Below are 13,659 nucleotides of genomic sequence, written 5' to 3'. Positions count from 1 at the left end.
TGAGCGAGAGGTGGTCACTGACACATTTAGTGGGTCAGGGACACAAAAGGAGCTGCCTACCAGGCCTCCAGTGGAGCATGAAGCCACCAGGGGAGTGTAACTGGAGAGCCCTGGAGCCCCCATACAGCCTGCTCACTAACCAACCTGCTAACAGCCTCAAAGGCGACCTGACAAAGGCCACAGGTTGCTCAGACCTGCCCCGCTGCCAGGTGCCAAGACACCAACAAAAGAGCCTAGTGAGACCTTACCACTGAACCCGCAGTTTGATTCAGCTTTTGATCTGTACCAATAGAAATCCTATCTTATGAGAGGAGGAGAGGCGAGGAGAGGGGCTGGGATATGAAGTCAGACAAAAGATCTGAACATTGTACTAATAACTCCCAATATATTTAAAAGCAACATTAACCCAAGTAAGTAACGTTTCTCAAAATAATTTTCTATTAAACTGAACTTAGTGGGAGCTTTCAGAGCAGTTTGCAAATCTTTTATCTGACTTCTGCTTTCCTGTGTCTTAGCTTAAGACACATACTTACATATCTTAGTGTCAAACTCAAACTGAATTGTACTTGAACACACACACATACGACATCACACATACATCGCACACAAAGATACTTCATCTCTCTCCCTGTATGAACACTACAGAGCACGTTCTTCAATGGACAACAGCATAAAATTAGAATTGTATTGTAAAAAGACACTTTAGTAAATGCTATAATGGTATCTCAGCAGATAAACTTTAACCCAGAGAGGCCCACACTGACTGTGTGACAAACACAGCTAGGTCTGTGAGGTGACTGCGAGATCAACAATAATGGACGTCTGGAGGTGATAAACTTGTCCACCCACTTGTCTACAGCAAAAGTAACTATTTTTAATTTTCCTTTAATTTACATTTACATTCCTATGGCTTGGCAGTCCTATGGACTGTAAGAGAAACATTTCTGCTAAGCATCAGGCTATAGGATACGTTGTAAAGTCTAAGACATGCATATTTTTTCAAGCTTGGGCCTTTAAAAAAGTTTTACAAAAAACAAAAGAAGCAAGATAAATGAGACTAACTGCAACTGTGGGGTAATGGGAAAGATTTTACAGATTCCCACGCTGGTTATCAGAAAGACTTGATTTATGTAGTCAGTAGGAAACTAATGACTTTGTCCCACAGGATGTAAACAACATTGACAGGATATTGTTCTTGAGCAGCCCTGACAGACCTCGCCGACCCTATAGATAGAAGTTGTGCTGTATACAACACAGACACATTCACATATTTGATTAGGCCTTTGCATAAAGGAAAACCCAACAAGAAGACAAAAAGTGAATGGAGATCCTTCATCCAATCAGAGCAGTGACAGAAGAGACAAAGGAGACTAAGAGACAAAGGAGACTAACAAAGTCTATTGATACCTCTGCAGGGTAAATATAGCATGGGTGCATACCAAAACAAGTGGGAGGATGATAAAGGAAACTGACTTATCAGAGAGGATACAAACTTGTGTATTTCACTGACCCCAGAAATGATAAATAGCACCTTCATCAAATCATTTCTTTTTTCTTTTTCTTCTTTGAAAAAAAAGCCCACTATTGCTGATGATGGCACATAGCTGTAATATGTCAATATCTGTATCTACAGAAGAAATTAATTGAAGATTTTAATATGTGGTATAAGTTCTGGTCTCCAATTCCAGTGTTTAGCTCCCTGTCAAGACTGCACACCATGGAGATTATTCACTATATTCAGTTGTAATTGTCATTCAACAGATGGAGAACATGTTGAGGGGCCATCAATGAAGAATTACTATCCCAATTCCCTTCAAAGTAAACACAGAGTACTACAAACAGGCAAGTATCTGAGAGCAGCAGACAAGTAATTGCTAAGAATTACGGACATTCTTCTTCCTCACTTGTATGTGTTTTATACATGTGCATGTATAAAAAGCTACCTGATATGTTTTGGCTATCGAGCAAGAAGTCAAAATATCTGTCTATCTGTGTACGTGCTGAGACAAAAACATCCATCCCCTGAATGTGCACAATAACACACACACACACACACACACACACACACACACACACACACACACACACACAGTCGCTGAAGGTTCCCAAGAAGCCAGGTTAACACTCAATACAGAAGAAAAAGGAAAAAAGTTTAGACACATGCAAAAATACACAAAAAGAAACAGCAACTTCCAGTAAAACTGTATGAAGACATGTTTCAAGCTCGTACCTTAATACTCAGGTAGTTGTCACAACTCCGGGACTTTGCTCTGGAGTGCATTTTGCCCAGTGACAGCATTTAGGCACCAGACAAAATACCAAACTTATAAAAAGTAAATAAGTGTTATCAACTCCAAGCGCTGAAATCCAGTGTACAATCCACTCTGTAGGTGCTGTAAATCATTGCTGTGATAGCAACAGGTCTCAGCTCTCTCTGTGTGCGTGTGGTGTAAGCAGCTGGAGCAGACTAAACTCCTGTTGGAGCGTGAGAGAGGCAGAGCACTGGCTTCCCCGTCACTCATCCTCCCTCCCTTCAACATAACCTCCCCCGCCCTGCTGCTGCTCTGCTACTGAAGCCTCTTCCAGCTGGATAAATGCACTGCTGCAACTTCAGGCTCATCATTCAAAAAAAAAAAAAAAAACCCCCCCCACTACCTGACCTGCACACCCTCGACGCTCCGAGCCCCCAACACTCCACCCAGCAGGGGTCAGACTCTAACTAACTCCTCTCTGCCCCCCGACCCCTTGCACCCCTACCTTCACCGGCAGCTCCCCTCCACCCCTCCTGTCACAATGGTCTCTCTTTGTCCTGACTATACAAATGGACTAGGGTTTCAGCTTATTCTGCTGCTTTTCAAAAGGAAAAAGAAAGGAAGACATCAGCATAGGATTGGTGGCTCAGGTCACTCACTACAATGGCATTCCACTTAAATATTGTCAGGGGAATACCCAATCATTTAACCGGCCCTTAAAAACCAGTGACATATGTGGGACATCCTCCTGTTAGATAAGACAGATTTGACATCTTCAGATATGACAACAGATTTACTCTAAAACAATATATAAACCTGATGAACCTGAATAAACTTATATCATTAGTTAACATTCCTTGATGATGACATCTGACAGGAATCCCAAGAAAGACCTCATGAGACACAAAAACACGGGAGAGGTGAGCATGTTTTTACTGCTGGAATGCAGCAAAGTGACACTTTGTTAGCGGTGAACAGTAGCTCCTTCCCATCTCTTCGTAAACACAGGAAATCCTTGTTCGGGAAAACATGCTCCATGAGAATGCATGCTTTGTGTGAAAATGTGAAGATCATATTAAGCCAGCCTGTGTAAACAGAGAAAGCAGTGAGGATGGGTAATTGGGTTGGTTTATATTTAGAGAGAGGCGCTAGATTCTTGTCATTAGAGAGGCAGACATCACAATGACCCGACAGAGACAAGAAGACACACTGTCACTGGCTGCAGTCACACGGCACACGTGGGCTCACACAAACACACTGTAGTTACACTCATGTTGACAAAAGTATCCAGAGGAACTTACACTTTGATGTAGTACACTTCTGGGAAGCACTTGTCACAAAAAAAGAAGAGACAATACTGTAAACTAAGAAGTAAGATCATGAATCAGTAACAGCACATATTGTTATATATACAGTGGATCTACATTTAGTCTTATGTGTATATCTACTGTATAATCTGCTATATAAACAGACACACACATACCTCACATATGCACTATGAAAATATACACTTCTCTCTCTCCAAGTCACATAATGTTTGTGCCATGGCTGACCCTATAATTTTTGCCTTTCCCACTGGGCTGGTTTCACTGTCAGTGAGGGCAGATTTCCTTCTTTTATGTCTCCTCCATTCCAACCCCCTTTTTTTCTTCTTTTCCTTCTTTTTAATTCTTACTTATCTAATTGGGTTGAAATTACGGCACATGAGCAACAAAATGGTTCAAATTGACGTCAACAAAGGTCTCAGGTCGGAACATGTCCAAGATGCAGGTGTGTCAGCCAGCTGAGCCAGCAGGATGTCCACTGAAGCAGATTTTAGTCAGTCCTGTAAACGTTTGGCCAAGGAAGTGAGGCTGCAGCCCTGTCTGTCATGGCTACATGGTGAGTAGTTGTGTTTTTAAGATTTTTAAATAAATGTAATGGAGTTGACAGTAGAGAGATGACAGGAAATGAGGGGGAATGACAGAGGTCCCCTGAGCCTCTCGTACTGGGAATGTTGTGTTCCAGTTCAGCGCCTTAACCCCTAGGCCAACAGGGCACCCCTATTTTGAACTAAACTGTGCTCCTAAATCTTACAATCAGTGCACGTTTTTTTAGAGATTATCAAACAATGTTTAGATTGTCAAAATACAGTATTATATTCAAATCATACTTAACTACCATGTTAAGTGCACACTAGGTGTTTGTAACATTCACTACAAAATCAATTACTCTGGAAAAGGCAGTTTTTTAGTACTGACACAATGGATTTGGTATGATGGTTTAATTTCTTTCAATTAAATTGGCATTGGAGTAATCGGCTACTCCAACTTGCTTATGATTGTGATAAAACTATATACTTAGAGAATAGCTATATACCAAAAAAGTAGAAAAGGCTCCCAACAAAATTTTTTGTATTTGTTGATGATATCACCATCTAAAACAGCATTACTGTTCAGTGTATGTTTTTTGGTCAGTACCATAAGTATATTTCGTATCTTATATACAATATATATTTACAACTCCTTTCTATAATACCTGTTTTAACTGTTAACTACATCTACTAATTTTGTAAATCCACCAAATAAAAGACTGATCATAAAAACACCATCTTGTACTGTGTACATATATAGAGATAAAACATTGTTGATACCATACACAACATCTTACGTATTGCCTATGATTTTCATGATTTAACATGAATTGAAGGATTATAGGTGAATTGAAAGAAATCTGTCATCTGTAATGCAATGTTTTAGGTTCCTCCACCCTTCAATATTTTCCCCTCTTCACATGTCCTGTTTGGGAACGTAGACATGTGGTTCCTCTGTGGCCACTAGAGGAGGCATCAGTGTGTGTTTGTACTTCTGGTGATTTAGGTCAGGAGCAAGCCCTACTGCACTGGGATGAACAGTAAACAACATGTAACCTGGAGCCAAAAGTTGTTTAAATTTGGGGTGATTTAGTCCACAGTGCTGATGTCCCTGTGCTAAAGACAAAAAATAAATCCATCTGTGGGTTTCATATGCTTATCTATAGTGTGTTCAGATTCAAATCAGATTCAAATCAAGACAGCAGCAAAGTTGTGGACAGTAAAACATCAGCTCCATTTAAACTGACATGTTTGTACAACTACAAGAGTTAAACTTTTCCTGTTGTTTTTCCATAAGGTTTAAAATAGCCTCGTTTACGCAGACTTGTGGTAAACAATATTTATGTGATCTGAAAAGGCAGATAGGGCAGTCCCAGGGGAGCTACGCGATCTGATTAAGCTATCAAAGGAACAAATTAGTCAGATGACAAGAGAGCTGCAGTTTTATAATTTTTCATCATCATATCTTACCGTAATTCTACAGATAAAAATGTAAGACAGATTTAAGGGGGAGGATGGACACAGTAGTTGTTTGGATTAAGATTGAAAGATTTTTGCAGTCCATTTCAGATGTGCACATGCACCCGCGTTCAACCAAACTTTACCCAGAACATGGAGGAATTCATTGGAGGCTTGACTATGTCTTAAATTATAAGCAAGACTCGATCAAGTACATGCTCTGCTGTAAACAGATGGGTGGTCATTAATGATGAACCGACACACACACACACACCAAACTGTGGAATGTGACACCTTGGTTCTACCTCACTTCGTACCAACCTCACAGTACCACACAGGCCACCCAACAACAGCTGTTAAGAAAACTTTAAACGTCACCCCTTTTCTTCATCTTCATCTTCATCTAGCATATTTTAAACTGCGACAGATGTGGCAATGTGTTGCCAGTAATCACAGCATTGTAGAGTCATTTAAATTTACAGCAGCATAATGTCTGTTAGATCCAGCTACATAAAAAAAAATGTTGTGCTGTCATTACTTTGCAACAGCTCAGGAAATCCATACCAACTAGGGCTGCAACTAACAATTATTTTCATTATTGATTATTTGTTTGATTATTTTCTCAAAAACAAGGAAAAATGCCAAACAAACATCTCCAAATGTCTTGTTTTGTCCGATCAACAATCCAATACCCAAACATATTCAATTTACTATAATGTAAGACCAAGAAAAGCAGCGAATTCCCACATTTGATAACCTGAAACCATCAAATGTTTGGAATTTTGCTTGTAAAATTACTAAAACGATGAATCGATCATCAAATAACTTGCTGGTTAATTTTCGTTCAATCGACTGAGTGATTAATCGATTAATCGTTGCAAGTCTAATACCAACACTCCATTTTAATGTCTGAGATATACTGTTTATATACGTTCTTGCAACACACTTCCCATATCTCACTCTTCTAAAATGATAAAGCAAAGCAAACACAGAGGAACTCTGGGCACTCGCAAAGAAAATGAGAGGAACTGCACTTTTAAGAAGTTTTATACTTACAGGTCAGCTTTTGGACTGTAACGAAGCCGAGTCCATATAGAGGACAGAGTGAACGAGTCATCGCTCTCCTTCTGTCCGCCTCACACAGCCTTGAGAACTCACATCACATCACCATCCAGGCTCACACAGGCTGAGCTACTGCCCCCCTCTGCCCCTTCTCAACCAGTCCCAGTGGGTGGGTATAAACAGTTACTGGGGGCTCTGACTGAACCGTTCCTCCTCTCACAGACAGACACAGTGGTGCTGTTGCACACTTTAGGCTCCAGGATTCAGATTGATTACCTCGCTACACAAATGCACACAGCTACACAAACACAAACATGCCACATAGCACCCCAACCTCCAGCGTCCCACTGCCATGCAAAGAGTGCACTTTAGAATGGGACCCAAATCTGATTGGAGACATGCGAACGCATACATTGCACAGTTAAAAAGACATGCATCTTGAATCAAATTTCGAGGTTCAGTTCCTGTCTTTTTCTGATGTCTTTGTCAGGAAAGAGATTTCCCCCCACCTCCATGGCAGTGTGATGCAGCTGTTCCACCAACAGCCCGACCACATTCAAGCTCTTTACTACGGGGAAGCACAGGAAGAGTACGCCACCTGTCATAGCTGCCTAATGTACCTTAGCCCCCCTGCTGTGTGGACGTCTCACTGCAACACAAAAGCCAGTGTTTTCTCTGAGCACGCGAGCACAGGTGGCTGGAGGAGGCAAGGTCGAGTTACAGCAGCAACTCCCACAGTTGAAATCATCAAGAAGTCAAGGAGAAGACACGCTCAGTCTGATCAAGTATACATACACTACAATATGTACCATGGACATACAGTAAGTACAGTGAAGTATAACTTAAACTTCATTATGTAGAGCATAGGTTTTATACGATTTAAGTTATCCATGTTGTAAAACTACAGTAATCACGCTTTCCTCCTCTTTAATGTCTAATCTAATTGAATCAAATCTAATCTGTGCTGCAGGGCAGAAGAACAGGTAAGGCATGAAAAAAATCTTTCCTATATTAAACACACTTATGTTAGATTTTTACTATCCTTGCACAGACTTGCCTGGGTACCCACGCACAATTAAATATGTTTCAACAAGAATTTTATACATACATTTACTAAATACTGTAGACTGTATTGCATTGCATTTATTGTATGTGTTTGAATTACCACTATTGTCTGTATTAAGACAACAGAAACTCAGCCAAAGGAGTAGTGTACTATTACATTTCTATTAATTGATAATCTGGTCATGTGACAGGTTATCAAACTAACAACAAAGGCTAGTAATACCCAGCTCTTTGGTAGTTAAGCATAATGTACATTTCTACTTTAATAGAATCAAAATTAACTTTAAAATTTGAACAATTTCAACACTATAAACTTCAAACAATGACTGCCGTTCTCTACATGAAATACTGTATAGCAACAATAATGCTTAAGTGTGCTTTGCTTTTATTTTAAGTGCAATTAACAATGGCTGCTGCTCAACTTCTCCCTTAATGAGAGCAGGTTTAATTCTGAGAACAAATAACACACATCCAAAGACAGAACAATGCCTCAGAGATCTGACAGCAGTGAACAACTCCCAAAGACAACTTGACTCAACAACCCAACACAGAATCCAAATTAATCCCAGCTAAAGCTGTTCAGTTGTTTTGAAAATCAGCACTCACCTCACTCTGCTCTCCTGCTTTGAAGTCTCCAACAACACATGGAGGAGTCGCTGGCTCTCTGGGCTCTGAGGGGCTGACAGCTGTCTAACCAGAGGAGAGGACCAGCCCCCAAGTCCTGGAGGAACCTGACATGTTCCATCAAACGCACTGCTTTGTTGACTGAGGAGAATCACAATATTAAGGCTAGCCAGGCAGAAAGTTTCCCAGCCCCCCAGGCATCCCAATTCCTCGGCGGGGCGTAACCCAGTCGTTTTATCTGCACCCATCTCCCTCCTGTGTCTACACTGTGAGGGGAACCGAGGGCCGTGCAACTCAACAGGCCTGCCATGTCAACAAAGTCTAGACAATTGCACTTTACCTGTGCTTTCTGTTCCCCAATGTCCAATTCTTAAATGGTGTCTTTAATGTATGCAAAAGTTTTGATTGAGATGTATATTATTTTTACAAATCAGTTCCATAATTTTGTCACATTTTCTGCTAATTTAGAGATCTTAACATCCTGCATACTCTCTATTCTGCTGTCAGTAATAAAATTAAAGGATTAAAGAAAAATGTCACAATAAAGAGATCAACTGCATCACAGCCACACTGATCTATAGAGACAATGCAGCGCCTGTCAGAGCAAACTGCCTCGAGTGCTTCTGATGGAACCAGATGTCAGCCTGCATTGTTATATGGATTACTAGAACCACTCAGCAAACACCTCCAGGTGTGCATTCCACACCAGCAAGGGGAAAGGTGGGAGCCGCTCCTCTGAATCAATAAAAAACGCTGACATTTCTCTTTCTTGAACTCCGCGTGCCTGAGCAAAAGGAGAGACTATTGGATTCAGGTTAAGTGCTGGTACACCTCTTTTACTGGACAGTCAAGAGCAGCTTTCCTGATCTAAAAATATAATCTGTGCACCATCACAGAGACGGAGTGCGGTGCCGAGCAAGTCATTTATGTGGTCTGAGGTGAAGAGAAGTGCAATGGATGGTTAATCTTTGGTCTGAACTGTACACCTGGTCTCTGCAGGGTCTTTAATCTTTGGAGGAAGGAGCAGAAATTAGAGGCCCCTCTCCTACATCCCTCACATTGGGTTAAACTACCATGGGCGTGTAAACATTCACCGCAAATGAATCATTGGCAGTCAAAGCCAATGCACTGTGATGGAAGTCAAGCTGAGGATTTTGGGAGGATTAAGATTCAGACAGTGTGAAATTGCAGTATGTCATATTAGTGACTGACGTCATGAAGACTCAGAACATAACTATAAACATGTCTTCTTACTTGTCTCATATTTGTTATATTTGCCAGAGCATGACAACTAATGTTCGAACCATTAGCCAATTAATTGATCAACATTTAAAGTGTTTTATCAAGTCATAATACCAAACAGTTGGTGGTAACAGCTTCGAAAATGTGAGATTTGGTTGTTTTTCTCTGTTTCACATCATTGCAAATTGAATGTCTTTGTGTTTTTTGGCAGTTATTTGTAAGGTGCCACTTTAGTAATGGGAATGTTTCAACAATATATAGGCTAAAATAAATCTACAATTTAATCTTTAATGAAAATAACTGTGAGTCTTCATTCTAACAGGCAGAAAGATGACAGCAAAAATGTACAGTTTGTTAATTGCTTTCTGGGCCAAAAAAAAAAAACAAACAAAAAAAACAGACCCAAACCATGTCCTCATTTCCAGTAAACCCAAGGATGTAAGACACACTGATAATCATCACAGGACTCATTATAGGCCTTACTCTACGTCTCTGCACCTGATAATTTGGACAAATAAATGCACATCTGAGAGGAGAGAGACGAGGAGGAAGAGAGACAGACAGAGAGAGATAGGGAAAAACAGAGAGAGCGAAATAGGGGGGAGAGAGAGGGGGGAGAAAACGATAGGGAGGGCGAGGTGTTTCCTGTTTCCATAGCTCTAATTATACCTGTCTCTTGAGGATAGGGCCTACCAGGAAGAGCATTTTGTCATTGAGGAGTTCCTCAATGACAAAATGCTGAGTTTCTATACTTTCCTCTCTATACTTTTACATATCTGGTTTAGATAAATTATTACGCAAATGAGCATAACATGGAAAACACACAGAACCTACAGATGAGTCTATAAGGGAAATCCATACATATAATTTAAAGTGTAAAAATCATGTGTGAAAGAGAATATTATTATTCTGCAATTCAAAACTTTCCTGTGCAAATTTATGTGGGAAAATGATTTACTTTAAATGTAGCTGTTTCTGAGTCCACCAGTCCTGTGAAATGCCAGCGAGCTGCTTTAATCATTTAAACAAAGACAAAATTAATTTAAACTAAAAACAAACAGCAAATTTAATGGTCATTACACCGATGTGGCATTATGCTACCCGTTGGTGTATTGGTCGACTTTTGCAATTGAGAGCGCCTGTTTTTATATAAACTAAACACTCACTCCATCTGTTTGTGAGTTGTTGTTGGAGTAATGATTCCTTCCTGTTTAAAGATGCAGATGGAGATAGACTCCTGAAATGATGTGGCTTTTGAAAGATGTTGAATCTGGGGCAAAATGTTTGTAGCTCCTAAAGATATTTCACTAACATTTTATCAGAGCACATAACAGCAAAAACTGTTAAAAGTAGGTCTATGACTCTACGACTGGGTTTACTGCTTCTCAGCAGAACTTGAACACTGCCCTCCTCTGGTGAATAAAGTAAAGATATATAAAAACTTCACTGTCCTGCAGAATACAACAGGACTAACACATGCACCTGACAATAACTGTAGACTGGTAGACTTTCTGTCTGCTGTATTTCACAGCGAATTAGTGAAAACAATAAATTTAACAAATAACAATAGAGGAAGTTCCCATAAACTTCTGTCCCCACAAAGTGGAGAATATTGATAATCAATTTGACAGCCCTGGTTTGTAATCAGCCATTGGTGCATCTATTAGTATGCAGAAGATGAGAGGCAAGCTGAGAGGAGAGGTGGGGGGTTGTGAGACAGAAAGAGATGGAGAGAGCAGCCTGAGGGAGAAAAAGAGCCATCCGAGCAGCCTTCATCCAGCAGCTCACATTGCCTGGCAACCTCACCACCAGACAGAGAATGTGTACAGTGGTCTGCAGGCTGCTTTCTGCTTATTCTCACTAACAACGATAATTGCTCACAAATACAGGAAAATCAATAGCGAGACATGGATTTCAACTTTAAACTGTGCTGTTTAGATTTGGAAGATATTTGAGCTTGCAGTAGCAGCAGCAGAGGGATGTTTCTAAACAGCAATAAAGAGCCACTCAAAGAGGAGCTGTCAGCGTTTTTTCCTGAATTGTAAAGAGTTGTCATAAACTGCACTGATGGCATTCACACCAATCCCTGAAAACTAGTGTCTGCATCTACATAAAGAGCCTTTTACCTATTGTCCATGCATTTTTATGGATTGTTACACATGCATGATAATGTATGCTTGATAATAAACATCTGCTTTGGGCAATAACATTCTGATTTTGGTTTAAAAGACAGCTAAAACAGCATAATGCTTCCATGTTGATGCTTTCATTATTTAGTAGTTAACTACTTGCAAACAGGTACATTGGTTTTGTTGCACAACTGATGATTAATTCATGATTTCATTAATCTGATGAAAGAAACTATAGTGGTAACAAATACCTTATACAGTATGCAGCAATACATTTGAGCATCCTAAGGCTGGAATAATCAAGCAGGAGCTGAATGAAGTGAAAATATAAAAAACTGAAGATTTGATGTCATGTCTACTCCCTCACATACACTTGTTCTGTCTATATTTGACCAAAAATATGATTTCCAAACCAGCTGAGAAAAATCTTGTCAATTTATTGAATCAGACTCAAATTAGAACAGAGAGAACAGTCTTCCTCTTTTGTGTCAGATTTGAGAGTCAGAATTAGCAAACTATTTTCCCTCCAGATTCAACTCAGCTCAGTTTAGGGCTTAATCAAGTGGAAATAGGGAATAGGGGGTTGTGGGGGTGGTCAGGGTTGGGGTGCAGGGTAGAATGGAACAATTGTTCAGTTAAAGGCCTCATGTTGAGTCCACTTTGATGTTTCTCTGGGGGATATGCTGGGATTTTACAGTAGCATTTCACTGCATTACTTTTCGCTCACGGCTGGCAAACACTTGCAGGCTGCAGGGAGGGATGATGCAAAATGGGGCTCAGAGCTGACTTATCAGTGCTATTTTTACCAAATGTTTTCATAGGCTTTTCTTGTCTACATCTAAATGGAACAGCATGCAAACGCCAGAAGGTCAATCTCACATTTTTGGATTTAATATTTCTCAGTGTTGTTTGTTTCACTCGCATCCAACAATATCAACATTCAAGTGAGATTCCCCTCCGTTTGCCCCACGCCTATACAAGCAGACAGGCTCCCACTGATCTATTATGTTGCAAAGCCTTTCTCATGCATGTCTTGAATTAAAGCCAGCGTATCGATGGTCTGAGGATAATCACGTTTTCCTGAGGCAGGCTTAGCTGCACTAAATAAGCCGCACAGAAAAAAAAGGTGGGTCGAACTAAACTGTTGTATATTGGGAGAAAAGCTGAAGTCCCCCAAAAAAGTTTCCCCTGAAAGCTTCGTACACAGAAATGAAAAGTAGGACTGAGAAATGCAAAAAAAAAAACCCCAAAAAACAAAAACGGGGGAATTTGCTCTTGAATGTTGAAACGACGAAAAGACGGATTGGAGGAGAGAGTTTAGGAAGTCAGTTTTCAGTACTTCGTGATGCTGCACTTGTATTTGGTCGCCATACCTCTCCTACCTCTCTGTCGTGTCCTTCAGCAGGTGCACTTGGCGCATTTCAGAGATGCTGCAACGTCCTGTCTCCTCTTCGCTTCCCCACTTGTTGCTGAATCAAGAAAGCCTCCGTGTAAGAACTTGGTCCGCAAATTTGCGCAAAACACAGCGACAAATACGAAAATCTAAGCTGTTTTACAGTCCGCGTCTACAGTAGTTAGGCTACTCACTTTGCGTGGAAGTTGGTAGTTGTCAGTGTTTAGTGCAGGTTCTGCAAGGCGCACAAAGTGGATATTTGCATTAGGCCGACCCTCCCCTCGCCTTTCATCGCTGCCATTGTTTGTCTCAGTCGGGGCTCGGATTCAGTCCTTCCCTAAATCCCTGACGACCGGAGCAGGGAATGCTGCTTTCTCTGAGCTGGGCTGGCAATTAACAAAAGCGCGTTGATATGAGCGACACAAAGAAACTATTATACCAACAGTTTTTACTTTTAATATATTAAATAAGTCTAACAGCTGAGCATTAGGCCTAATTTATATTTTGCTACAGTAGTGCTCTTTTCTGTTTTACGTGAATGACAATCACAGACTGTTGCATCTAATGTCACGTGAAACAGGC

The 13,659-nt window shown here is 40.5% G+C and overlaps 1 protein-coding gene across 7 annotated transcripts in view; it reads right to left on the bottom strand.

Moving 5' to 3' along the window:
• zgc:158766 (uncharacterized protein LOC100009641 homolog) overlaps window positions 1-13,341 on the bottom strand; it is a 36,148-nt gene extending 22,807 nt beyond the window's left edge. For 2 of the 7 annotated variants that reach the window (XM_044207406.1, XM_044207407.1), the window contains exon 1: window positions 2,231-2,517. In XM_044207406.1, coding sequence (XP_044063341.1) covers window positions 2,231-2,299 — 69 coding nt within the window. In that variant the 5' untranslated portion in view covers window positions 2,300-2,517. Of the gene's footprint in view, window positions 1-2,230; window positions 2,518-6,618; window positions 6,754-8,295; window positions 8,434-13,057 lie in introns of those variants that run through there. The other 5 variants (XM_044207411.1, XM_044207410.1, XM_044207408.1 and 2 more) reach the window with 5 other exon arrangements.
• Window positions 13,342-13,659: the final 318 nt, after the last annotated feature.

Source organism: Siniperca chuatsi, linkage group LG9, assembly GCF_020085105.1.
Source record: "Siniperca chuatsi isolate FFG_IHB_CAS linkage group LG9, ASM2008510v1, whole genome shotgun sequence".
NCBI classification, from domain to species: domain Eukaryota; kingdom Metazoa; phylum Chordata; class Actinopteri; order Centrarchiformes; family Sinipercidae; genus Siniperca; species Siniperca chuatsi.
This window is presented reverse-complemented; position numbering and strand designations above follow the sequence as displayed.